The sequence below is a fragment of the Manihot esculenta genome, chromosome 1 (genome assembly GCF_001659605.2).
Source record: "Manihot esculenta cultivar AM560-2 chromosome 1, M.esculenta_v8, whole genome shotgun sequence".
NCBI lineage: Eukaryota > Viridiplantae > Streptophyta > Magnoliopsida > Malpighiales > Euphorbiaceae > Manihot > Manihot esculenta.
The window spans coordinates 3358127-3385634 of NC_035161.2; the positions used below are offsets into that span (position 1 = coordinate 3358127).

The 27508-nt window shown below is 33.7% G+C and overlaps 1 protein-coding gene and 1 pseudogene across 2 annotated transcripts in view; one reads left to right on the forward strand and one right to left on the reverse strand.

The window, feature by feature from the left end:
* Nucleotides 1-2378: 2378 nt before the first annotated feature.
* On the reverse strand, nt 2379-3474 carry LOC110624794 (annotated as a pseudogene).
* Nucleotides 3475-8916: 5442 nt separating this feature from the next.
* The window catches only part of LOC110624442 (DENN domain and WD repeat-containing protein SCD1), a 40334-nt gene continuing 21742 nt past the window's right edge, over nt 8917-27508 (forward strand). Inside the window, exons 1-8 of one of the 2 annotated variants that reach the window (XM_021769587.2) lie at nt 8917-9377; nt 9478-9571; nt 14345-14546; nt 14806-14947; nt 15065-15165; nt 21035-21098; nt 21286-21399; nt 24938-25158. In XM_021769587.2, coding sequence (XP_021625279.1) covers nt 9204-9377; nt 9478-9571; nt 14345-14546; nt 14806-14947; nt 15065-15165; nt 21035-21098; nt 21286-21399; nt 24938-25158 — 1112 coding nt within the window. In that variant the 5' untranslated portion in view covers nt 8917-9203. Of the gene's footprint in view, nt 9378-9477; nt 9572-14334; nt 14547-14805; nt 14948-15064; nt 15166-21034; nt 21099-21285; nt 21400-24937; nt 25159-27508 lie in introns of those variants that run through there. The other variant, XM_043953778.1, reaches the window with a different exon arrangement.

The window sequence follows — 27508 nt, forward strand, 5'->3', positions numbered from 1 at the left end:
TTACATAAATAGTCATGATGACAAAACGCCTTGATCTAGAGAAAAATTTGTACAGTTTAGTTACATCGCGCGCATTAATCTTCTCCCATGATTGATGGATAGCCCTTGTATTGCACTTTCTTCTCACATCATCATCTTCCTCTATTTAACTTTCACCGTGTGCCTTTTAGATGTAACTTGTGATTCTCGGGTCTTTCCACCACCTCTCTTCCCTTCGATCTTTCCTGTTGTTGCTGGTTATTAGCCTTTCTTGGCTTGCCATGTGGATCTTAATGGATTTTGTTTGGAAACTTCAACGACAGAATAGTCTCCTTCGTATTGATGATTAAGATCCAGTGAAATCACCAAATGCGGGCATCTAGACTGTGGTTTGATTTAATGGGCAAATCAATGAACTATGATTGGTTCGATGAGTGAAGAATGCCTTTGAGATTTCATATGAGTTCCTCCATACTAGATCTTGAGGAAAATGCTTGCAAAATATGGGAAAAATGTCAGAGGTTTATCGGGAATGCCCAATAGAGACCCTCTGACGTTCGTTTAAGTCAGATTAAGAATTTCTAGTATGATGCATTAACTCAAAGAGAAAATAAGAATAGAGTATTAAAGAGAAGGATGAAATTCTAGAGGCTACGTGTGAGAGTGTAAGGAGAGTCTGAGAGAGAGATCCCCTTTCAGGTTAGATCAGTGATATATATACTGGTTGATCATTCTGACAACTCTTACATCATGCCCTTTCGGACTAGACGGAGATATCCTTTTGTAGGCGTGTTAAGCGCTCATTAATAGTGGACAGTTGGCTAATAAATGTGGAGTCGACTAACCCATACCTTGTTTATCGTATACATCATGTTAGATATGCATTCATGACTCCAGTAACATACCGAGGAGACACCAACATGTTGAAGGTCGGCACTTTACCCTAATTTCATCAGGTCATGCCCCGCTCACTTGATCTATACAGAGGTGAGTTTCTTTCAGTCACTGAGGTCAATCGTGTCTGTATTCAATGCTTTGTTGTAGTACGAGATTTGAGGAGATTTGCCCATCTGCTCTGGACTTTAGCAAGATGTGGAACTTTCTACTATTCAGTCGGACCAAATGGAAACATAACATTATCTTTTGAATTTCGTATACACGTGTCATGATTTTAATGAGTTCTATTTTTAATACGTTTCAGAGTCCTCCCTCCACTCGGAGAGATATAGAAAAACTTTTAAACAATACTCGGACACCGCAACCAAATGGCTTGCTCGAGACAATGACAGGCCTAAATTAAAGAAATGCACTAGCTAAGCAACAACAAGCCTAACAGTAATTAATTCCAGTTGGATTTCAGTAACACATCAACGAAATCTCTTATTTTCTGCTGATTTTTCCATTGAGCTTTTCTTTATGTTCATCTATTATCTTCTCCAAGATTTTGTCCACTGCTTGCTATATGCCTTCATACATCTTTTCAATCCCTATATACAAATATGTATTTGTTAAAAAGATTTATACATATTAGAATTTAAATTTGAAATCTCACAAGTTTTAAAGAATTTTATTTAATAGCAAAGAACCTGAAGATCAAGGCTCCTAAAAGAGGAATGTAGTCTGGAAGCTCCTGCCAAGTTCAAAGCTTTTTTTTTTTTTTTTACAATGAATTGATGATGTGAATTTTTAGACCTTTGCAAAACTTTTTATTTTTAATTTCGAAATTTTTATGAAGTATGATTAATTTGTTTAAATAATTATTTTACTGAAAATATATTAACTTAAAAGAAAATAATGATACTTTAAATTATATATAAACTTTTGTTGTAAATTTTTTTAAAACATTTAAAATTTATGTATTTTATTTTACAAACTTATGTAAAATAATACACATTTTTGGTGACGTTTTTACTTTATTAAAATTTATCATATTCTAAAAGCCAGCAACACTTAATAAAAAAGTGTTATTGATAAAAAGTTTGTAGGTTTAAATAGCTATTATAAAATGTTTAAGGGGCTAAATGAATTATTCTATTTGGTCAGGACTTAAAATACATTTAGCTAATTTATCAAGTGCTTAAAAGAGTCTTTCATCTATATTTACTATGAATAATATATAATGAGAGATAATGTTGAGTATAATTGAGTTGATAGATAGATAAATTGAATTTATAAATAATCGTTCTATTGAAGATAATGGAAAAAAGATGCTCGTGGAAATAGACTATCAATATATGGTGAATCAAGTTAAAAATAGTGTTTTACTTTCATTATTTATAAGTGAATATTACAACAAATTAATATAAAAAATATGGTTCATGAGTTAAATATGCATAACATAAAATTTGAAGTTTTGAAGAAACAAAGATTTAATGGGGTTATGGTCAGTGAATTTTGAGTCAATGTGAAGATTTAATGGGCAACACACGATGTGGAAGCTCCCAGTTAAAGCAATGCACTAATTGAGCTACAACAAGTCGAATATTAGTCGATCCCAGCTGCACTCCAGGGCAACGTCTACGCCCAGAACCAAATGGGAGAAGCTCAAAATCACATCCTTGAAGCTCTAAACTTTTATCAGCAAACCTTTCTGGCAAAAACTCTTCTGCATTACCTGACCAGACGTCAGGATCTCGTCCAATTCTTCAAGCATTCACTATAATTCTTGCCTTTGGTATATGATACCCATCAATCATTGTCTCTTCCAAACAGTATCGAGGAACTAGAAGTGGCACAACAGGATGTAACCTCAAGCTTTCTTTTATAACCATATCTAGATATGGAAGATTGGCGAAATCATTTTCTTCCACCATTTTATTCAATCCAACAACACTCTGCAATCCACCATTTTATTCAATCCAAGTTCAAAGCTTCCTTAATCAACAGCTTTAAATCAAATTCACCATTCTTAGCTCTCCCAAAAACCAACCTGCAGCTCATGTTCTCAATTAGGTCTTCCACGCTTAAACTAATATCCACCACCTCACGCGCCGCTGCAGCTTTCTTTAGTGAACTAACTAGAAACCCCACCTGTTTCATCCTCATCGGAGCAAAGTATTCAATTTTTGATGGAGAAAGAAGTTGAGACATGCACAATTTCCTCTTGCTACGCCACTGAGGGCCATACTCCGAAAAAGCCATTCCCTTATTGCCATAAAACATGTATGAGGCAGCTTGCAGTTTGGGACGATTAGCGAATATGATATCATGGGTCTTGAGAAATAGCTTGGCAGCTTGAGGAGATGATACAACAATGGCAGGTACAGAGCTAGTCTCATGGACATGATAGGGCCATACTTTTTGGACAAACGGTAAAAGGATCGATGGGGGAGGCTGCCTAGCATGTAGAAATTACCGATAATCGGTAAGGCTGGGTCCCGGAGATAGCTTCCGGTCATTTTTTGGATCTCTCCATGGCTGACACAAGTTGGCTCTTAGATTGAAAATGAATGATCCAAGCAGAACCGCTAGCATGGCTAAGATGAAAACAGACATTGCTAGCAAGTTGAGTGATGGCTGAGAAGTGAAAGACTAGAGACACGTAACATTTTATAATGGCCAAATGGGATTAGTGCATTAAACATTAGATTTAAAATTAAAATTTATTTAACATTTCAACTCCTAAAAAGCTTAAAATTAACACAAAATTAAGCATTTTGTCAATGATTTGCTTTAAAAAAAAAAAAAAAGAAAAGATCATATTTGTTAAATTTTATTAATTGTGTTTTAAATTTCTATAAAATGATAAAATATGATTTTATGAGAATTAAAAGCAAATCCAACAAAAATTAGAGTATAATATTAACAATAAAACGGAAGTTTTTTTTTTTTTAAATTATGAATTGGTGATATGACTTTTCTAGATCTTGCAGAAGTTTTATATTTTAGTTCAAATTTTTTTATGAAGTGATATTAATTTTTTAAATAATTATTTTACAGAAAACGTATTAACTTGAAAGAAAATAATTAATGATCGTCTAAATATATAATTTTTCTTTTGTAAATTTGTTTAAAAAATTTAACTTTCATATAATTTATTTAATCAATTTATATAAGATACATATTTTTGGTAAAGTTTTGATTTTTAAAAAATTATCATATTTTTAAAAGCTAATAACACTTGATACCAATATATAAAAAAGTGATATTTTGCAATAATATAAAGACATAATATTTTCATAAATAAAATAATAAAATACTATTTAGTAATAATATTTTGATTAATTCTACTTATATATTTTCATTAATTTTATATTAATTTATAAAAAATATTGCATTTATATGTTTTAAAATATTCTTTTAAAAATTAATATTATTTTACAAAAATTTTAGAATATAAGTAGTTCAGAGTATCCATAAAAATTATGATTTTTTTCCCTTGTAAAATTAAAATTGCTTTATAGCGACCAAGCATAACCGAGTAGTCTCTGTCAATAACATTATATTTATAACAAAACAAGTTTATCTTGGTTTTCCCCCTACTTCTAATTAAGTTGCCCATTGATCACTTGTTTTCTTTTTTAAATTATCACATATTTTATTTTTTTTTTACTTGATTCGGCCAGAAAATAAAACATGTGATGTGACTGGTTAAACCTATAAGAAAGAGAACGTGAGATTATGAGTATTTACGACAGCAATTTCGATACTTAAGTTAGTAAGCTTGAAAAAAAAAGATAAGAGAATGGAATTGTTTAGAATTTTAGAGTAGTTCTGTAAGTTATTTGCGTACATTTATCTCTATGATCGTTTCTCTTTTATATCGTAAAAAGATACGGATAAATATAGTATTTCCTGATAATCCGATAATAATATAACCGACTGTTTGATAAGAGATATCGCCAGCTAATAAGTTGGTGATCCTATGATTATAGGTATAATAAGAATACACTGGACTGTCTCCATTTAACAGTAACTTTGTACCGAAACTTGATCCATCTGGGGAGGCGAGCCTTGATGATGAACCGGGTGTTAAGGTGTCCAGGTCTTTCTTTTCTCGGGTGGGACCATGTTATTTATTTGTTAGATCCTTGACATGTGGACCTATTTTGTGGTAGCATATAGCTTACTTTGGATGATTGTTATGTAGTATCAGAAGTCCCCCCACTGGTCTTTGATTCTTTACGTCCGAAGGTGACAGTTTGCCTTCTTGGTTTGGCTGGTCTTTACCGTAGGCGTCGTTTTGCTTGCCTTTTGTTACGATGGTTGCCGTGTTTTTCGAGTCATATTTAAAGTTTTGCCGGTTATACCTCTGTACAAGAATCCCCTTTCTTTTGTTTATGATTGTCATCTATGGAAGAAATGAATGGGGATACTTCTTTTTCTATTCCTGAGGGTAATCAGATCTATGTGGAGGATAACATCATGGTCTACGAAGAGCAGCTGAAGACGGGTCTTCATGAAGATGCAAGCATATTGCCTAACTCTATGTATCGGCTGAGAAATATGATCAATCCGACTATAATGGCTTTTCAGTGTTCCAACCCTTAGGAGGAGGGGGGTTGAATTGTGCAAGATTGATTTTGAGAGCCAAGCCATGAAAATAGTTGGAGAGACGGTCCTCCTCATGCTATTTTTCCTGGATGGGCAGCATCTTCCCGTAGGATGAGGTCGAGAGGCTGAGGACAACTCCACTAATCAGGTCTCTATTAATAAATTTTTAGAAAATTCTGATATAATAAAGGCTTGCTGAAGTCCACCTTATCCCTTTGTGATCTTTTATAATGCATATTTTTTATATCTATTATTAGGTATTTGTTTGTTCCCTTTGTAGCTACCAATGATCTAAATAATTGGCTAAGGGGCTACCTCTCGACCAAACTGTGAATCTAGTGACCACCATTTTTTGCCCAATGAAGGGAGCTAAAGCACATTTACTTTGCAGAACTTATCACCTGGCTTCATAGATATAAAATAATTTGATGAATTTTTGCAAAACAGGATTAATGCCTGGACCGTTGGCTTGGCGAACTCCCACCTATAAAATGTCTTGAGGAATTTTTGCAATAAGGGACTTTCACTCGGTCACTTGTCTTGATAGTTGATCATAAGACTCGCCTTATTGACATTAATCTTTGATTGACATATTCGTCTTTTAGGTATTGGTATACTCGTCTCGTGGTTATCTGGTATAGATGACTTGATTAGTGGGACCAACGCCTGAATTGTGGTCAGGCAGAACCTGTCTTATGACCTGGCTTAACTTATGGCCTTGTTTAGTAGGATCAACGCTCAGATTGTGGTCTGGCGGAACTCACCTTGTGATCTGACCTAGCGGAACCCGCCTTATTTAGTGGGACCAATGCCTAAATTATGGTCTGGCGGAACCCACCTTGTGACCTGCCTTGGCGGAACCTGCCTTGTGGTCTTATTTAGTGGGATCAACGTCCAGATTGTGATTTGGCGGAACTCACCTTGTGACTTGATCTAGTGAAATTCGCCTTGTGACCTTATTTAGTGGGACTAACATCCAGATTGTGGTTTGGCAAAATTCGCCTTGTGGCCCCTTCTTGTCTCCTTAAACTTTGTGAGGAAGGCAATCCCATCTTTCCTTATCACCAAAGAACATAACATGTGAAAAAATATCTCGTTAACTTATTATTGATAAAATTTTCTCACATTACATATATTCTAGGAATGGGGGATGACTTGACTATCTAGCTTGGCCAGTTTATATGACCCTGAGCGAATAAATTTCGAGACCCTAAACGGTCCTTTTCAGTTCTCGTCCAACTTACCAGACTCGGCACTGCTACTTGTTACATCTATTCTTTTAAGGATTAGATTTCCCACATTAAAAGCACGCGGTCTGACTTTACTGTTAAACATTCTGGACATTTTATTTTTATAAATTGTCATTCTAATTGCAGCATTTTCTTGTAGGAATTCTGCTTGTTCCAAATTGAATTGCATTTCTTTGGGATTTTCTGAAATCTTAGGGTGTTGTGTCCTGAAGTTGCTTACTTAGATTTTTACGGGGATGATTATCTCGACCCCATATACAAGAGAAAATGGCGTTTTTCCTGTAGCTATTTTGGGGATGGTCTTATGCCCACAGTATGTGAGGTAACTCCTGGGTCAGTTGCCCTTGACTTGGTCGAGCCTTTTCTTTAGCCCCGGTAGGATAGTCCTATTTGTCACCTCGGTCATTCTATTGGTCTAGGAGTGATAGGCTGAGCTGAATCTCAAGTTAAATTTTCATTTCTTGTAGAAGTCTTTAAACTTAGAACTTATAAACTGAATTCTGTTATCAGTGATCACTATTTTTAGTATTCTGAATCGTGTGAATATGTTTTTGCTAACAAAGGAAATTACTTGTTGGGTGGTGATAAACTGCACTGTCTTAGCCTTGGCCCACTTGCTGAAATGATCTACGGCACGATTACGAATTTTCTTGATCCGGATGCCTTAGGGAATGGGCTAATGATGTCTATCTCCCAATGAAAGAAGGAACAGGGGTTTCCAATAGCTGCTTGCATTTCTCCCGAAGTCTTTGGGATGTTTGCATGTACTTGATATCTTTGACACTTTTGGACAAATTATTTCACATCTTGCATTATCATTGGCTAGTAATACCCTTGTCTGAATGCTTTCCAGGTGATTATCTAAGTTTCTTTATAGCTCCAGCAATCACCTTCATGGATCTTCTTCCTCTATAATAAAGTGCAACCATTATTGTGTCGAGGACCTCCTGTACGATCAACTATCAATTAATATGTATTTAGAGAACTTTTTTATTACCTGTTTGGCTAATAAATCATTGGTTGGAAGATCATCTTATGCTAAGAATTTATATACAGGCATCATGCATGATTTCTCCTCCTCTATGGAAAAAGAGTCTTCCACTTTTATCACTGGAGTATGCAGTTTCTTGAATTAAAACAGTTGAGTCAAGTGCTGCTCACCCATCGCCGCGATCTTTAGGAGTGAATATTTGGTCGGTTCGGTTTCAAATCGAATCAAACCAAATAAACCGAAACTGAATTTTTAGTGTTTATGAAAACCAAACCGAATCGATTTTGGTCAGAAATCAAATCGAACCGAACCGGTCTGATTCGGTTCGATTCGGTTCGGTTTGATCGATTTCGATTTTTAATAATTTTTTTATTTTTTACACTTTATTTTTAGTATTTTAAAATTTAATTAAAATATTTTAAATTTTAATATGATTTAATTTCTTTATATTATTAAAAAAACATATTATTATCACTAATCAGTTCGGTTTGGTTTTTTTGATTTTTTTCTGATAAAAACCGAACTAAACTGAAATAACCGAAATTTTTAAAATTAAAAATCAAATCAAACCAAAATGTATAAAAAATCGAATTAAATTTTCAAATCGATTTGATTCGATCGATTTTTTCGGTTTAAACCGAATACTACTTACTCCTAGCGATGTTGACTAGAACATTCACCTTCCTGTTATTGTCTCTGCCAACCTAACAAAGTTTACAATTGCCCTACTCAGTTTTTTATTCGTCCTTTTAGTCATTGAGATTTGAGAAACCTACAATAGTAACTATTGCTGCAACGAGGGAGAAGCATTGTTTGAGAAAATGATATGGTACTTTTGAGCAATGTGTGTAGAACTTATATAAGATCAATATTTTATTGAAGTTAATTATATATTAAAGTTAACATAATTTTGATAACAGTTGATAATTGTCTAATTTTCATGGTTTAGGGAATATAACGTTTTATAAAAATTTAATTTAATTTAATTTAATTATTTTTATCAATTTTTTATTTAAAATCTAAAAATTTATTTAAAAAAAATAAAATCATGTTTGATTTTACATGAATTTTTTTAAGTTTTTTTTCCAAATTTGGGCAAATGGACTAATTGGGTTGAAAATTTTAATTTGGGCAATATTGAATATGGGCTATAAGTCCATGGGACAAATTGAAAGTTATGCCTATAATAAGCAGTCCTTCCAGTAATCGTCATTGTCTACAACGAGACTGATTTTCTCAGTCACCGAAGCTCGTCAGCCATGTCCGGGAAAAATCAAACCAACTAGTAAACCACGCAACTTGCAGTTCTCATTTCCTTTACATCCCGATCTCACCACGCCAATTCTTTGGAAAGGAAAAGAAAAAGGAAAATGCAAGCCAAATCAAATTGAATCTCACACCATTTCATCCTCTGATCATTCCAAAATTTTCCCGGAAAAGGAAGGAAAATAAGCAAAATTCAGCTGAGAGGAGGATTCATCAATCACAAAATGGCACGGATCTTCGAGTATTTTGTGGTGTGTGGGCTGGGTCCAGAGCTTCGAACCTTGGATGGGAACAAAGGGTACCATGGAAAGGGAGAAATGTATCTGCCTTCTCTGCTCGACCAATATCCTCCTGACGATCACTCTCTGTATCCTCCTCCTCCTCCCCAGCTCCCCACCGTATGTTTTCTTCTTCTTCTTCTTCTTCTCTCTTTTCTGAAGTAATGTTCATGTTCTAGATCTGATATCGATTTTTTTTTTTTTTTGCCTTGAATGGTAGTGTGTTCTGCCTGCTGGTGTGGAGTTCTACTCTTCTGGATTTGATTCTAATGATGACTCTACTTTTCCACGGAGCTATCCTATCGTCTTAACTGGTATTGGAAAAATACATAACTTGATTATGTATCAAAGTATAACTTGTTGAAAACAATGAGAAATAATGCATTCATGGGTAAATTTAGAATTATCATAGATGGTTATTTGGTATATCAGTAAAATGTGAAGTGAGGAGATGATGGGATTAGAAATGTGAAGTGTGGAGATAATACTTGTTTCTGAGCTTAGGTTCGAAATATTACTTTCCTGATAAATGTTGCATTGAGTTTTGTTTGGAGCTTTCCTTTTTCCGTTCTATTTATTTATTTTTTATCTATAGTGTTTACCCCAGAGGGAGCAATTATAAAACATTGATTGAAAGTGTAGAATCTATCTATTTTCAGTACTAGTTTACATCTCTTTGTTGCAGCAATTGGTACAGCCCGTCTTGGTGTTCTTTGTAAGCCTAATATAGTGGTTTTCTGGTCATCAGCAAAAAGTACAGAACGTTGATGGTGAGAAAGATATAGCCTTGTAGAAGGGACTAGAAAGTAAAGAATACAAATAAAGTGATGACCTTAGATGCTATACTTCATGCTATTGTCTTGTAGCACATTTGATATCAACCTCACTGGGGTGGTAAGGGGATTCAAACTAGTATATTTGTGATGAGTAGGGAGCTAGCCTGTCCTAGTTGGTCGGCAAGAGAAAGAAAATTGGATAAGAAGAAAAAAAATAGTAAAAATGATATTTCATGCTCCCGTCTGTTTCACTTCTTTGTGATTATACCTATAATAAGTTTAATGTCCATGATAAATAGATGCCATCTCATCAGCTTATGAAGGAGATATAATTGGCATGAAGGTTTTTTTGCATGTTGAATTTTGTAGGCAAAGATGGTGGCTTTGGTGTAATAGTAAAGTTACTTTACTTGTGACCTAAGGCCATGGGTTTGATCCATGGAGATAGCCTCTCTTCAAAGCATGGGAAAGACTACATACATTTACCCTCCCTAGAGCCCACAATTGTAGGCAGCTTTAATAAAGTTATTGTTGATTTCCTGCTTTTGGAGTTAATATGGCAAACTTGCAGCATTTTTGAATGTCCTCAACTCCTCACCCTTTTTTGCAACTTCTATGTTTTGCCTTTTTTTTTTGGGTTATGCTGTAAAGAATATTAAATTTCAAAACATGGGCAACTTCATTGATATTTTAGGTTACCGATATTTCTAGTTGGTCCTGTAATGAAATATAGAATGTGAAAGAATGCATGGGTTTGTCTATCTATATTCATATACTACATCAAATATGCTACGAAATACATATGAAAGGTGCACTCTTGGTGAATTTCTTTTGGATATATGTATTTCCAGAAGTGTTGGGGCAGACTTATCAGAAAGAGAATTTTTTGTGTTATGGATAAGTTGTCCTCTCTCCAATAGATGCTGAATTAAGGAACAAATATGCTGAAAAATATGTTGCATCTTCTGGAAACGAAGGTGAGAAAAATGTGGAAGCAAGAGTTATAGAAAGAAAACTTGAATTTACAAATTGAAAACATTCTTATCAAGGAATAGAGGAAGAATGCTCCAAACTATTACATAGTGTTTAGTTCAATTCAATTGCAAACCTAGAATTTCTTTCAAATGAATTTTATTTGAAATTCCACTATTTAATTTGACACAACTTAATTAAATTTTATTTATACTCACTTCTTAAACTACCCTTATGGTAAAACTTAAAAAAAAATACAATTTCATTCTCTATCAAATATACTTAATAAATTTATAACAATTAACAAACATATAAATCAATTAATAATTTATTAATAAATATAAAATAAATTCAGATGTCTTGTGATATAGGAGATTTATATAGCATAAATAGTGTCAGTTCAAAAATGTAAAATATCTTATACAGTTGTTTGTACAAGTAGAAGGTGAAATAACTAGAAGCTGGATGGTTGAGAGATTTTTTTTCTTTTGATATAGGTATTTTGGTTAAGAAAATGTTCTTGTGTGAAATTCTGAATATTTTCAAACTAAACAGAGAAAATATAGAATTTAATTGAATTCCACAAAATTTGTAGAATTGAATACCAAAAGGCTTTTAAAATGAGAAAGGAATATATTGGAAGTTGCCAACAACAAGAGATGGACAAGCTATTGTTAAATATAAGATGGTAAAGAGAGAATCCAGGAAAGCAGTTAGCTAGGCTTGTGGTAAATCTCTAGCTAATTTGTATCATAAGTTGGGGACAAGAGAGGGAGAGAAGGAAATATACAAGCTAGCCCACCTTAAGGAAGAGAAGAGTGGAGGACTAAATCAAGGTGAGTACATAAATGATGAGATCAATAAATTTTGTCAGGAGACAATGCAATTAAAGAGAGATGGAGATGCTACTTGATAGTTATTTAATGTGAGTCCTGAGGATAACTCTGCATATCTTAATGTTCCCTCGATAGAGAAGAACATTAACTACACTCGCAGAATCAGATTTGACAAAGCTGAAGTGGTCTTCAATGAAAAAAGGGAGAGCTTGCGGCCAAGATGGTAATATGGTATAGAACTATAGAAGTATGGAAGTGCCTTTGAGGTTCAAATATCTTGGCCAACCAAGTTAATGGCTACTAAAATCTGGAAGGAATCAAGGATGCTTAAATGAGTGGAGTAAGAGTACTTTGTTTCCTATCTTTAAGAGCAAAGGCGACATTCAAAATTGTGCAAACTATAGCAATATTAAACTGATGATTCACATGATGAAGTCATGGGAAAGAGTGGACGAGTGCGAACTTAAGCATACTACCAAGGTATTAGAGAGAATCTATTAGCTTTATGCTCGGTCTATGCATGACATTTATTTACCTAGAATAGAGTATTGAGAGTTCTCTGATAGATGCTAGAGAAGAAAATATTCTATCCCAAACATATAAATGTTATTAAGGATATATACTTGGGGGAGAGGGAGGGGGAGGGGGAGGTCACAAGTGCAAGGACATGGGAGGGGACACAAATGAGTTTCTCATAATAGTGGGTTTATGTCAGGGGTTGAATTGAGTCCATACCTGTTTATTTTAGTTATGGATGTGCTGCTGACCAGTCATTCTGAAGATGATATCCTATGATGCATGTAATTTGTAGATGATATAATCTTAAAAGATAAAACTAATGAATGAGTTAAATTAAAAGATGGAATTATCGAGGACTCTTGAAAGCAAAGTTTTTAAGCTAAGTAGAAGTAAGACGAAATGCATGCAGTGAATGGAGGTGAGATTTGTTTGGATGGAGTTTTAGTACCTAAATGCAATCAATTCAAGTATTTTAGGTTCATCATTCAAGTTTTAGATAATGGTGTAATCCACAAGATTAATACAGGATGGATGAAATGGAGTTTGATAGGTGTATTATGCAACCATAACAAAGTGAAAGGTAAGTTCTGTAGGACTGTGATCAAACAAATTATATTGTATGGGAGTGAATGCTGGACAGCTAAGATACAGCATATGCACAAGATGATTGTTGCAGAAATACAGATATTAAGATGAGTGTTTGGTAATATGATAATAGATAAGATTGGAATGACCACATCCATTAGAGGATGCATGCAGCAAAGAGTGAAAATAAAACGAGAGAGGCTCTTTTAAGATGGCTTGGCAATGTCCAACTTAGAGTGCCAACGATCCCAATATGGAAGTATATATTTTAGTAGGGGAAGGAGTGAGAAAGGGATGGGAGACGTAAGATGACATGGAGGAAAGTAACATCAATGGATTTATGAGTCTTGAATATTAATGAGAATTTGGTGTTTAATAGAGTTGAAAGGCAATTCATATAGCTGACCTCTAGCTTAAGATTAAGGCTTAGTTGTTGTGAATTGTACTAAACATAGCCTACCTTTATTCTCCTGTCTTATTGGTGATTGTTATGAACACTTTATGTATTTTGATGCAATCATTTTGTTATATATATATATTTAGGTAGAGCTTGTCCCCCCTGCCCTCCCCTCTTTACTTAAGACAAATGGAATTTCATTTCTCTGGAAATAATTCACTTTCTTAAGCAATGGGAGTGTGAAATCGAAAAGCAAATAACTGAAATTTATGCTGAAATGATATGCCTTTCTGGATAATTGGAGAAGTCATTATGGGTTGTCTTTAAGTTTGTTTGCTCCTTGATGGTCAGAATTTTCTACAAGTCATAAAGCTATTAAACCTGAACCTAAATTAGGTTGTAGATTTGACAAGAGAATAGTGAAAAGGAGAGAATTAAGAGATCAAAGACCATCCAATTTTACTGAATGTTTTGTTATACAACGAGGAAAAATATCTACCTGTAACTGGAATTTTATCCCAGAAATCTGCTCTAAACTGAGTAATGCAGACCTGTATAGTAAGAACTCTTGAACATAATACCCTTGTGAAAGTAGGGTTTGGACATAAAATCTTTATAGAATTAGGTTCTGACCAAAATAACATAATAAAAAAATTAAGAGAAGATGTGAATAACCCTGATCTGAGAACTTCTACTATAGTTTGAACAGTAACTCACTACATTAAAATGGATAGTTACTTTTAAAATTAAAAAGTTCTATCCTTGCATCAATAAGGCTGAGGCACGTCTTTTAGAAGTGGATTAAATGGAACTGAATGTTGAAAATGGATCTGTATAGATGATAACAAGTTGCCAGTTAGTATAGGATTGAGCCTTCATTAAATTGAGTAAAATAATGTTTTTTAATGGTGTTCCTTTTTCGAGTTTTCTTTTATTTTACATGTGCTTTTTTCATGACAGTAGTCAAATGTATTAAATTTTTAATCCAAAAGTTTTCTGCAGAGGGTGATGGATCAAAAATTTATGTTACTTGCATTGCTTTTCGGGATCCAGTTAGTGAGGATATTGCTGAAGCTTACCGTATACCAGCAAATTCATTTGCTGATAAATGTATCTGTCTTGTATCTCGCTCACCTAGTTTCCGTATCCTTCGAAATGCACTGGAAGAGATATTTGCACTATGCTTTTCTCCCAGCGGAAGCAGGTAAGAGCCCCTAGTTATGAAGGCTTAAGTGTTTATAATATGGCTAGCGATAGTGCAGTGCAGACATTCTATTTTACTTGCATCCCTCTAGTAACATGCGAATTAGTAACCTTTTACATTCTAAAAAATGCTAAGATAATATTTTAAGTGATTTATTTTATAGTTCGTTTTTAAGTAAACTTTTCGTACATCCATAACATTGAGATGTATGGTAGCCTTTTTTTTTAATTTAAAGTTTTTGGATTTGCAAAATTTTCAGCAAGCCATTATGGGATGTTATAGCACACATGGTTTCCAATGTACCTTTGCCTACACCTGGAAAGGATCGAGTTTTATTTGCTATTGAGAATTGCCTACTCTCTGTGGAGGCTCCACCAAAAGAAGGGCTTCCTCATGTTGATGTATTACTTCTCTCTTCTTTCTGCTAGCTGAAATCTACCATTTCTGATTATAGAATTTAGTAATGTCACCATAAGCTTGATGATATTGTAAAGTAACACCATTTTCATGAAATGCAGATATCTTTTCAGCCACTGGTACAATGCTTGGATGTTGATAACTTAATCAAATTTTTTACTGCTGTGTTGCTTGAGAGGAGGATTTTACTTCGATCCAATAAGTATCACACTAACCTTTGGCCTTTGACAATGAATAATTGTTTAAGCAAGCTATGATATATTAACTGGCTATTATTGTGATTTACCATTATAGCTGGCATTTATCTTTTGGTTCAGTTACCAAATAGAATTTAATAAATCACAAGTGACATTCCATGGGACAGCAGTGAGAATTGTGCAGAATATGTTGAAATTTTATTAAATAATTTGCCTTTTTGGTTTTCTTTCTGAATTGTGTTTATATAATCCCCCTCTTAGTTTGCTAGTAGCCTCTCCGTCTTCTTCTGTTTTTCTGGTTGTAGTATCCTATGCATATGAAAATTATGCAGTAATTCCTCTAGAAGATCCAAGATATTCTGTCCAAGTGATACATCATCATTAATTCTTTACCCATACCATATCCAATTGCAGAGGTCCAAGGGGATACTTTTGTAATTGTTTTCAAGCAATGAAATCCCCTACACTTTACCCATACCATATCCAATTGCAGAGATCCAAGGGGATACTTTTGTAATTGTTTTCAAGCAATGAAATCCCCTACATATCCTTATCATACTATAGGTGGGCTATGTTAATAATCTGAAATACTGGCTCAAGTAAACATGTGCAATATAGACATAATGGTTTACCACTATCTAAAGATTGTTTGGAACAATATTTGTAGTCATAAGAGTCTATTGTGGTCCTATTTCCTAGTTGTTAGTTGTGTCACTGATGGGTCTACTCTTGGATGTATTCTTAGCCTTTCTCTAAACGTTCTCAAATAGTTATTATCTTGTGGGACTTCCATGAGCTCTATAGCTGCCTACAATATTTCTAGAAATAGGAAATTTAGTGCATGCAAGCCAACAAATGTACACGATATAGGGTTTTTATAATCTTTGAAAACTTTGCAGGCAAACAAATGGTCAATTGCGATTAAAACTACAAGTTCTATATTGGAAACTTATGAATAGGCATATAAAGCCTAACCTCTTAGTGCTCAGTACCTCATCTATGTTAGAAACATTACATTATATCCATATCCTCAATTCAAATTGTGGTTGAAACAGCAAAGGCTCATTTTTTGTATGTTGCTCTTTAATTAGAAGTATAAAGAAAAAAAAGAAACTGTTGACTTATTTGCTGATCCTAGCTGATTCTAGAGATATGATTTGATTTTATTAGTATCCTTAATTATCTCTGTAATTATTATTTGATTATTTGCTTCCTGTTTAGGTATAATTCTTTGTGTATAAATAGTCATGTAGGCCAATTGTAAAGATTAAGAGTGAAATACAAGAATACTCTAAATTTTTCCAAAATTCTTCATGGTATCAGAGCCTTGATTTTAGAGTTCAATTCAATTTTTTCCTCTTTAGGGTTTCAAAACTCTAGATCTACCTTTTTTGGCACTAAGCCATCTAGGAGCCTTTCCTCCTCTCACTGCTGGCACCAAGAGAATCGTCGGACTGTTGCCGGACGATCGCCCAACTTTGACGCCGGAAAAGCCCACGCGTGAGGCTCACGTGCCTCACCTTCTCGGTGGGTGTCCCATCGCTACCCGGCGCGTGACCAATCGCTTGATGCTGCTTCACGCTCCGGTCACTTTGGCGACGATTCCCACCATCTTTCTGACCTTCTCATGCTGCTATCCGGTTTTTTGGTGAATCGATTGGGCTCTTTTGTGTGTACAACCTTGGGTACCTCCTATTCTTTCACAGTTCATAAATCTTTACCATAGCAGAAGGTAAAAAGGTCTCGATGGAAGAAGGTAAAAAGGTCTCGATGGAAGAAGGTAAAAAGGTCTCGATTCCTAACCCTGATTATTCATCCTCCGGTGCCACATCTAACTTTGTAAAGTCAGGTAATACTTCCTCTCTTAATAATATTCCATGGATTATCGATTTTGGTGCGAATAGACACATGACAAACTCTTTTAAAGGCCTTTTCAATTATTTTCCTTCTCTAACCAAAGATAGTGTCATAATTGTTGATGGCTCTGTTACTCCCATATTCGGAACAGGTTCTGTTATTTGCACATCCAACATTAAATTATCATCTGTCCTTCATGTTCTCCACTTTCCTGTCAGTCTTTTATCTGTCAGTGCTATCACTAATGCCCTTAACTGTAAAATTGAATTCTTTCCTGATCACTGTGTTATTCAGGATCTTCGTATAGGAAAGAGAATTGGCAATGGTAGGTTGCATGATGGCTTATATATGTTGGAGGGTGATCTAGGTTCTTTGATATCTCAAGCCTGTTTTGGAGAAAATAAGGATGTCAATCAAGAAATAATACAGTGGCACAGGCGGTTAGGGCATCCATCATTCTTTGTCTTAGAAAAACTTTATCCTATTTTGTTTGCTAGAACTTAGTTTGATTCTATATTTTGTGATGCTTATGAGTATGCTAAACACACTAGAACATCCTATACTTTGAGTCATAATAAAAGTCAAATTCCTTTTGCGACTATTCATTCTGATGCTTGGGGGCCTACTCAAACTATCCCCTTGTCTGGTAATCGATGGTTTGTCACCTTAATTGATTGTTGCATTCGAATGACTTGGGTCTATTCGATTAAAGCTAAAAGTGATGTCTTTTCTTGTTTTCATTCATTTCATAAGATGGTTTGTACTTGATACTAAGGTGAAAATTTTGAGAACTGACAATGGAAGAGAATACATGGATAGTAGCTTTTCTGCGTATTTGGAGAATAATGGGATAGTACACCAGACTAGTTGTCCTTATACTAGTGCTCAAAATGGCGTTGCTGAGAAGAAAAATAAGCATCTATTGGAGGTAGCTCGATCTCTTATGTTTACCATGAATCTACCCAAAGCATACTGGGGAGATGCAATCCTTGTATCTGCTTATCTTATCAATAGAATGCCTCTCAAGACTCTTAACTTTATGAGTCCTTTGGCGGTTCTACAAAGGAAGAATTCATACGTTGTTCCACCAAAAGTATTTGGGTTTGTTTGCTTTGTTCATACTAAGACGACAGGGAAATTGGATCTCAAGGCCCTTAAATGTGTGTTTGTTGGGTATTCTCCGACACAGAAGGGATACAAGTGTTATTACCCTCCCTCTAGGAAATACTTAGTCAGTATGGATGTTTCCTTTAGAGAAACTAAACCCTATTTCAATACCACCCACTCACCTCTTCAAGGGGAGAATAATGAGCAAGAAGAGATGATCCCGAATTCTGTGATTTTGGATGATGTGGTTCTACTAGAGAGTTTGAGTTCTAGTAGACAGGGGGAGATGTCCAATCAGGGAGAGAATATGTCGTTTGGACAAGCTAGATTTGAGAAGGTATTCGAGGAGAGACAAGGCAAAAGAACCCATTATGCAGTCTACTCAGAGTCAAGAATCTTCTTCTGGTGAGTTACCCATAACTCTTGAATGCTCCAATAACTTAGATAAACCTATTGCACAAAGAAAAGGGACCAGATCTTATACTAAACACCCTATTTCTAACTTTGTTTCGTATGAATCCTTGTCTCCTTCCTATAGAGCATTTGCCTTGTCTATTTGCTCTGTATTTATTCCACAGAATTGGAAGAAAACTCTTGCAGATCCTAAATGGAAGGAAGCAATGATTGAAGAGAAGAAAGCATTGGCTAAAAATAAGACCTGGGAGCTTGTCACTCTCCCACCTCGGAAGAAACTCGTTAGCTGTGTAAATGGGTGTACACAGTGAAACACAAAGTTGATGGCACAATTGAACGGTTTAAGGCTAGATTGGTTGCTAAAGGATTTACCCAAACCTATGGAGTGGATTACCAAGAGACATTTGCCTTAGTTGCAAAAATGAACAAAATCAGAGTTCTGTTATCTTGCGCAGCCAAGTTGGACTGGGATTTGCAACAGTTTGATGTAAAGAATGCTTTCCTCCATGGAGATTTAGAGAAAGAAGTGTTCATGGAAATTTCTCCTGAGTTCGTTGATGAGAAGACACAAGGAAAGGTGTGCAGATTAAAAAAGGCTTTGTATGGGCTAAAACAATCTCCCAGAGTTTGGTTTGACAGGTTTAGCAGAATCATAATGTTCTTTGGTTACCAACAAAGCAATGTTGATCACACTCTTTTTATCAAACATCACAAGGGTAAGATCGCCCTTCTTACTGTATATGTTGACAATGTAGTGGTGACAGGCAATGACAAAAAAAAAGACTCAACTAAAGAGGTTGTTGGGTTAGGAATTTGAAATCAAAGATCTTGGAGAACTGCAATATTTTTTAGGTATCGAAGTAGCTAGATCAGATAAATGAATTTTCATCTTTCAAAGAAAGTACATTTTGGATCTTTTGGAAGAAACTGGTATGATGGGGTATGAACCAGCGGAATCTCCCATTGAAAGTAATTACAAACGGGAAGCAGGAACTGGTTAGTCTGTGGATGTTGGAAGATACCAGAGATTGGTAGGAAGGTTGATTTATCTCTCACACATTCGACCGGATATAGCCTATGTTGTTAGCTTAGTCAGCCAATTCATGCATGACTCTCGCGAGACTCATATGCAGGCTGTACTTTGCATTTTAAGATACCTAAAGTCTGCATCAGGGAAAGGGCTTCTTTATTCCAAATATGGTCACCTTCGAGTCGAAGCTTTTACAGATGCAGATTGGACAAGATCTCTCAATGACAGGAGATCCTCCTCTAGCTACTGCACAGTTGTGGGAGGGAACCTTGTCACCTGGAAGAGCAAAAAACAAAGTGTCGTTGCTCGGTCAAGTGCTGAAGCAGAATATAGAGCAATGGCCCAAGGTGTGTGTGAACTATTATGGTTACAGAAGTTATTGAAGGAGTTGAGGTTGCTCGAGAGAGACAATAATTTTGTATTGTGACAATAAATCTGCTATAAGTATAGCACAAAATCCAGTCCAACTTGACTGGACAAAACACATTGAAATTGATCGGCACTTCATTAAAGAAAAATTAACAGACAGTGTCTTGAGCCTAGTTCATATGACTTCTACTAGGCAACTTGCAGATTTGTTTACTAAATGACTCAACAACAAGATCTACTATAATCTGATTTGCAAGTTGGGCATGTGCGACATCTTTTCACTAACTTGAGGGGGAGTGTTGACTTATTTGCTGATCCTAGCTGACTTTAGGGATATGATTTGATTTGATTAGGATCCTTAATTATCTTTGTAATTATTATTTGATTATTTGATTCATGTTTAGATATAATTCTGTGTATAAATAGTCATGTAGACCAATTGTAAAGATTAAGAGTGAAATACAAGAATATTCTAAATTTTTCCAAAATTCTTCAGAAACAAACAGAGAACAAAATGAAAAATAGCAAGAGCAAGTTTTTGTGCATGAAATAATAGGAATTTCTCAAACCAAATCTTAAAGTTCAAAAAGCCCTTATGTGGTTGTGGCATCTTCGATGGACGCATGGCATGTTTGCTATGAGACTGTTTTTGTTGCTTGTTACAATAGATATACTCCTCATACACAATGACAGTGTTGATGCAAAATGCACTGAAGCAACTAGTTTGGGTGTTTAGTCCATTTTATGCTAAGCACTTTGTGTCTGTCTCTGTTCAACATGGCTTCCATTAGCTTTCTTGATATAAATATCATCTCTTTGACAGAGTTTCCCCAGTTATACTATGTTTCATGATATCATTTTTATTTATATTTCTACTATCTTATTTCAACTTGTATTTGGTCATTGTAACATGAATGCTAGAGAAAATACTTAAATATGTATGGTTATGTCATGAGCAATATAACCTCAAATTTATCTGTACTTTTCTTCTTATATATCTCATCTTTGTGCATTTTGGTTCACCATGTCCATTATATATCCATATATATAGTTTTCATTATGAAATTTTGAGCAACTTTACTCTTGTTCTTTTACAGGTATTCTATTTTAACTCTTGTATCAGAAGGCATATGCCATTTAATTTATCCTTTTAGGTGGCAGGTAATTCTAAATATGTGGAAGTCCATTCTGTTATCTGGCTGGAATAGAATTTTTTTTTAGGAATTATTTTGTTCTGCATTTCTTTCTTTTTCTTTTTTCTGGAAATTGCAGTTGATTTCATACTACGTAGGTTAATTCTATTTTCGTCTTACTGTCATCTAATTGTTTTATGTTTGCTGTGCTGAAGCATGTCTACATTCCATTACTATTTTTCAGTGGAGTAGACTACATCGATGCTCCAACACCATATATGATGGGCCTTCATTCCGGTGTTGATACATCTAATCTTGCAATGGATGGCGTAAGTTTTATGCTTGACTTGGGTTTTATTGATTGTAATTCAATTTTTTAATAAAATATGTGTTGGGTTGGCTATATTTCATGAGATCTTTTGCAACATTTTCATTTAATTGTTATTTTCTTTAGCAATTGGCAACAGTTCCTGTATTTGCACATTTTGTTAGGAACAACTCAAATAAGTAGGAACATGGAAAATCTTTAAAATCTCTGATTTTCTTTGTTAAAATACATAGAAGGATATGTGGAAATTGTTTAAGTCGTTTGGGAATAGTTAGCGAAGCTCCCTTTTTTTTTGACATAATATGTTGATACCTCTAAAAACTAAATTGCAAAATTAACGAAATAACTACAATAAATCTTGGCTAACGTAATCAATTAAAAATTGCCTATAAGAATTAAAAGATGAAAAAAATGCAGTTCTTCATTGCCAATGTGGCTTCAACATCATTGCCTACTCATTTATCAATAGCACAACAATATAAACCAATCGTCCAACTTAAATTATGAAAATGAACTATAAATAGTATTTGAAGAAAAAAGTTGTGAAAATCTTTCTTTCTTTTGGCTTTGAATTGACTGATTTAGTTGACCCGTTTTCCAAATTGTTTTTCACTTTTGGTTTTGTATAACACTCTCAAGTCCCATATTGGAAAAGCTCTTTATTTGATTTGTATATAAGGACTTCAATTAATTGCTATTGACATCCTTGGTTTGATTTATTTGGGCCCTATAGAAGCCCAATTGCTCAACCTCGCTCCAATTTTGTGCTAGTAGTACATATAGGCTCAGATTATTACAAGTATCAATTATCATAGTGACCTACAAGTACGTAACTAATTGCAGTGCAAGAATAAGTGCTACACTGCGGGAATTTAGTGGGAGCCATTTCTAGAATTCCGCTTGGTGGGTGAAGATTATGGGCTTTGGCCCATGATTTGACTCATCAGGGATTTGAGTGAGTAGTAAGACCATTCCTCCTGCATTGGGGACTTTTGCTCTCATTTGTATGCAAGGATCAACCTGCTGAGCTACTATTAATATCTAGGAGTTGACTTTTGGGCCATGTAGTTAGGCCTACGCTCACCCTAGTTGTTAAGCCAATAATCCATGCAGGCGCGGTTGTTACATTTTGTCTGTTCGCCTTTGTTTCCCTATCTACCAAGGAACAATAATGATGCTTTAGCATGATCTTCATTTAGTCTCCCTATTTGAAAATAAGTAGAGCTCGTGGCCTTGATGGTATCCATATAGAAATATGAAAGTGCCTTAGGGAGGTAGGGTAGCTTAGCTTAGTTAATCAATCTATTCGATAGCATATTAAAATTTGGAAAGATACCAAGCCAGTGGAGGTAGAGGATTTGTTTTCTATCTTTAAAAACAAAGTAGACAATTGAAGTAGGGATCCATACCGTGGAAAATGAGTCACATGATGAAGCTATGAGAAAGAGTGATTGAATGCAGACTTAGAGACATTACTAAAGCATTAGAGGACTAGTTTGGCAAATACCTAGTAGATCTACAATAGGGCCTAACCTTCTGTTGAGAAGACCAATGGAAATTTGCAGAGAGAGGAAGAAGAATATCCACTTGGTATTTACTAACTTAAGAGAAAAGCATGTCATATGGTATTAGGGGAAGATCTTTGGTGGGTGCTAGAGAAGAAATGAACGAGTCTATCTCAAATATATAAATATCATTAAGAACATGAATGAGAGAGCAGTCACAAGTGCAAGAACAGTGGGAAGAGAAACGGATGAATTCTCCATAATAGTGGATTTATTTCAAAGTTCAACTTTTAATATGTACTGGTTTACATTAATTATGAATGAGTTAACCAATCATATTCAAGATTATATTTAATTTTGATCTTGTCTTAGAGGATGAAACTAATGAGAGAGTTAACCAAAAGTTAGAATTATGAAGGACTCTTAAGAGTAAGGGTTTTAGGCTAGTATGATTGGATGGAGTTTGTGCCAAAATGCAACCAATTCAAATATTTAAATTCTACCATTTAGAGGAATAGAGTAATAGATGAAGATGTAATTCATAGGATCAATATAGGATGATGAAATGGTGGAGTGTGAGTGACAGGCATGCAATGCAACCATAAGATATCTGATAAAGTGAAAGGTAAATTCTATAGAACCATGGTCAAGCCAATTATATTATATGAGAGTGAATGTTGGACATCTGAAGTCGCAAGATGAGTGTGGCAGAAATGCGGATGTTAAAATGAATATTTGGTAGCACAATAATGAATAGAAACAGGAATGCTAACATCTGTCAGAGAGTACTTATAGGCTATAGCACACATGGGATAGAAAATGTGAGAAGGTCGATTAAGGCGGTTTTGTCATGTGCAACATAGAGCATCGAATACCTCCATATAGTTTAACTAATTTGGGATTAAGATTTAGTTGTTATGACCTCGGTTACATTTGTGATTACGAATTTCAGAACTTGGAATCATTAACATGCAAAGCATGTGTTCTCAAGTCAACTGGTTGCTTCAAAGAAGCATGATTAGGATTTACAAATACTCTCATGTATGTTTTTACTTAATATTGTTAAATTTGGAATCGTGCTATTCATTTTAATTCTCCATCCTAGCAACATGAATATGTGGGGTGAATTACAGGTGTACCTGAACTGTGACTGAAATTGAAAGGATCAATAGTGAATCAAATTGAGTTATCTGGTTCGGTTGATTCTTTTCGTAGAGGCGTACTAGACCAAATAACTTCAAAATTTAAGATTTTATTTTGTTTTTATTATAAAAAGTGTACATTAAATCTAGCTATTTATATTCTACAAGCTATTTTTTTCCTTGTCCCCCTTCTTTCTTTCTTTCTTTCTTTTTTTTTTTAATTAATTTGTTTCTCTAATTATAAATGCAAATTGTGATATTATATTGTAATACATTATGATATTTTAACTTAACTCGCTATCTATTTTTTATTAGTTAATTATTGGATTAAGTTTATATGGGTGTTTGAAAACATGCATAATAAAAATTATTTTCTACAAGTAAGGAATTTGTAATTTATGACATTATATAATATAGTAAGAACATATTATTGTATTATAATATATGATCCTAATTTGCTAAATAATAATTCTACATTTATCAAAATATATCATTGTTATTTTTTAAAAGTATTTTTAAGAACATAATTATTTTTAATTAATTGTGAGAAATATATCACATTATATTTTCGGTTATTGTTTCAAGAAATAAAGATTTTGATTCTCAATACCATAACTATATTCGATATTTTCATACTAGGTTGCTACATGGCTTGTTATCGCACTTATTGCAATCGTATGAATTCATATTTCTATTTGTTTTAGATTTGTGTTATATAGTCATGATAAAATACTTTGGAAATGTAATGTGTTAAGTATTTGGACTCACACACGGGGACAATCTCTCTCTCTCTCTCTCTCTCACGCACACACAGTATTTAGTTGATGTATTCAAAATCTATGTTCTTAGGTTAACCCAAATGTTATTTTGTCCTTCTCTTATTCCTTTGTAGGTAGTGGTTGTAGACCTTGATTATAATCAAATCAGCACAACAGAGGAAATACCTCCTATTCCAGAGCCAGAATTAAGTTCTTTGCGTAGTGACATATTGAAGCTATTATTCCCTAATGTCATGGGTATAGATCAAGTGAAGGCCGGTGTGTTTAGTTCCTCTGTGCAATATTGTAAAGGTTACAACAAGCCTTGGGGAGAGGACCACGACCTCCAACTTAGGTGATCTTAGATTAATGTGAAATGTTTATGAAGTATTTATTGCGTTCCTTAAGTAAGTAGTTTTTGTTAGGTAAACTATAATTTAGTTCTTGAGTTACGTTGAAAATGCATATCAGTCTTTATATTATTTTGTGAAACATAATTTAGTCTCTATGATTTGATTCATTAATAGATAAGTGTCTACAATTAAATTAATCCAAATGAAAATAATTTAGTTCTTTAGTTTTGTTTATTAACAAAATAGTCACCACAATCAAATTTTATATTTAAATAATTAATTAATTTATTTTATGTTTAAATAATTATGTATTATATTTATGAGGTATTTAATTTTTTTTTATAATTGTAAATATTTTAATCTAGAATAGAGCTTATAATTGTTCAATTATAAAGCGTATAATCATTTAAAATTTAAATATAAATTATTTAAAGTTTTAAATATTTTTTAATAAATTTGTAGAATTTGAATTAATTCCAATATAAATTATACAAGAAACTTTATTTTATATTTTTCATTTAAAATAATATTTTTCAAATAAAACACAATTTAATTCTTTTTTAATTAATTTGAATGAGAATTCATTATGAAATATAATTTGTTGAGAATATTATAAATTGTGAATTGTAAATAAACTATAACTTTAATGATTTATATATGATTATGGATTTTCAAAATAAATTATATTAGATCATATAAAAATAAAAGTTTTTGTATAATATTTTTTCTCGAAAATCAAGTTAAAAGAATTTAGTAATTGATTTTTAATTGTAATATTACCATAACAAATAAAACTTTCAAAAAATTATACTCCCTCCATCCCATAAATTTTGTACCCTTTATTTTTTCACATATATTAAGAAAAATAATTTTTTAATTAACTTTTTAATTATATCTTAAAGATATTATATTGTATTAAATACTAAGAGATGCTTTGAATACTCATTTAGAAAAATAACAATTAATAAGAGGTTATTTTGGAAATAAGATAAAATTAAATAGAGTTATAATTATTGAAATGTAAAAAAATAATTACAAAAATATAGAATTTAAGATTTAGGGACTATTTTGTTAATAGAACAAAATTTATAGACTAAATTATTTCAAATTAAAAATTAAAGATAATGGAATTGATGGTCAATTTAATGGATGGTAGTCTAGGATTAATTTGTTGATGGAATCATACATTAGAATATGACTAAATCGTTTTTCATAAAAAAATATAAGACTGACCATGTGGTTTTTACATATCTTAGGCCTAATTTCTAATTTCCCTTTTTGCTAATGACATGGCACATTGTATTAACAGTTGTGAAATATTCTTCTCACATTCTTATTCATGCAAAATTTTTGATTTTACTATATTGTAAATCGAAAGATGTTCTAGCTTTTTATTACTTCAAATAATTCCCCCATAGTAAAGGAGATGACTTGAAATAATGTATTTAATTGAAAATTGAAGAAACTTAAAGACTTATGTTTATTTAAGGAATTTCAGCAAGATACTTTTGTGCTTTTGCATGCCATTAAGCTATAGTTGAATGCTTATTTGTCAGTTGCCATTCCTACCTTGCACTTTTAATTTCAGGGAATGTCATTATGTCTCATTGTTTTCTAATTTCTTTCGTTCTTTTTTCCTTGCTTGGTTATTTTCTTATACGGATGTTGGGATTGAGTCGACTATGTTAGTTCTTTTTCTTCATTTTGCTCCATTAAAGGCCATTCTTTTTAATTAACATCTCTTAATTCTAAGTCCTTCATGGCACCTAAAGCCTTGTCATTTTTTGTCCATTTATTTTTTATCTGTTGCGACTAGATGTATTCGATCTTCCCTATCTATGCTTCTTTTTAGATCTTTGTTGCCCATTGGCAAACTATCTTAGATGGTGCTTTCTAGAGGTGGAAAATGGATGGCATAGGTTGGGATGTAGATTCATATGCCCATTTATTACTCATCCAAAATTTATGTGAGTAGTTGGGTACCCAACTACCCATATCCATGAACTGAAAGCAACCCTGACCTACTCATTTGCCTTTATTTATAAATTGAAATTGATAATAATGTTGGCAGCTATCTATGGAGGTGGTAGCTGCTGCAGCAGCAGCAGAGGTGGTAGTGAAATAGCTTGCGCGAAGGAATATCCTCTTGTATATGTTTTGTAAGTTCATTCCTGAATAAAGCAAAGAGATAAGGGTTTATAGTTAAGTCCTTATGTTAGCTAATTATGATATGGAATTTCTTGATCCCTTGTTAGCCTTTGCACTAGTGATTTTTCCTTGATGTATATTTTTAAAACACATTCATATATTTAACATAAAGTCCCTTCATTATGACCCACAATGGGTCAAATA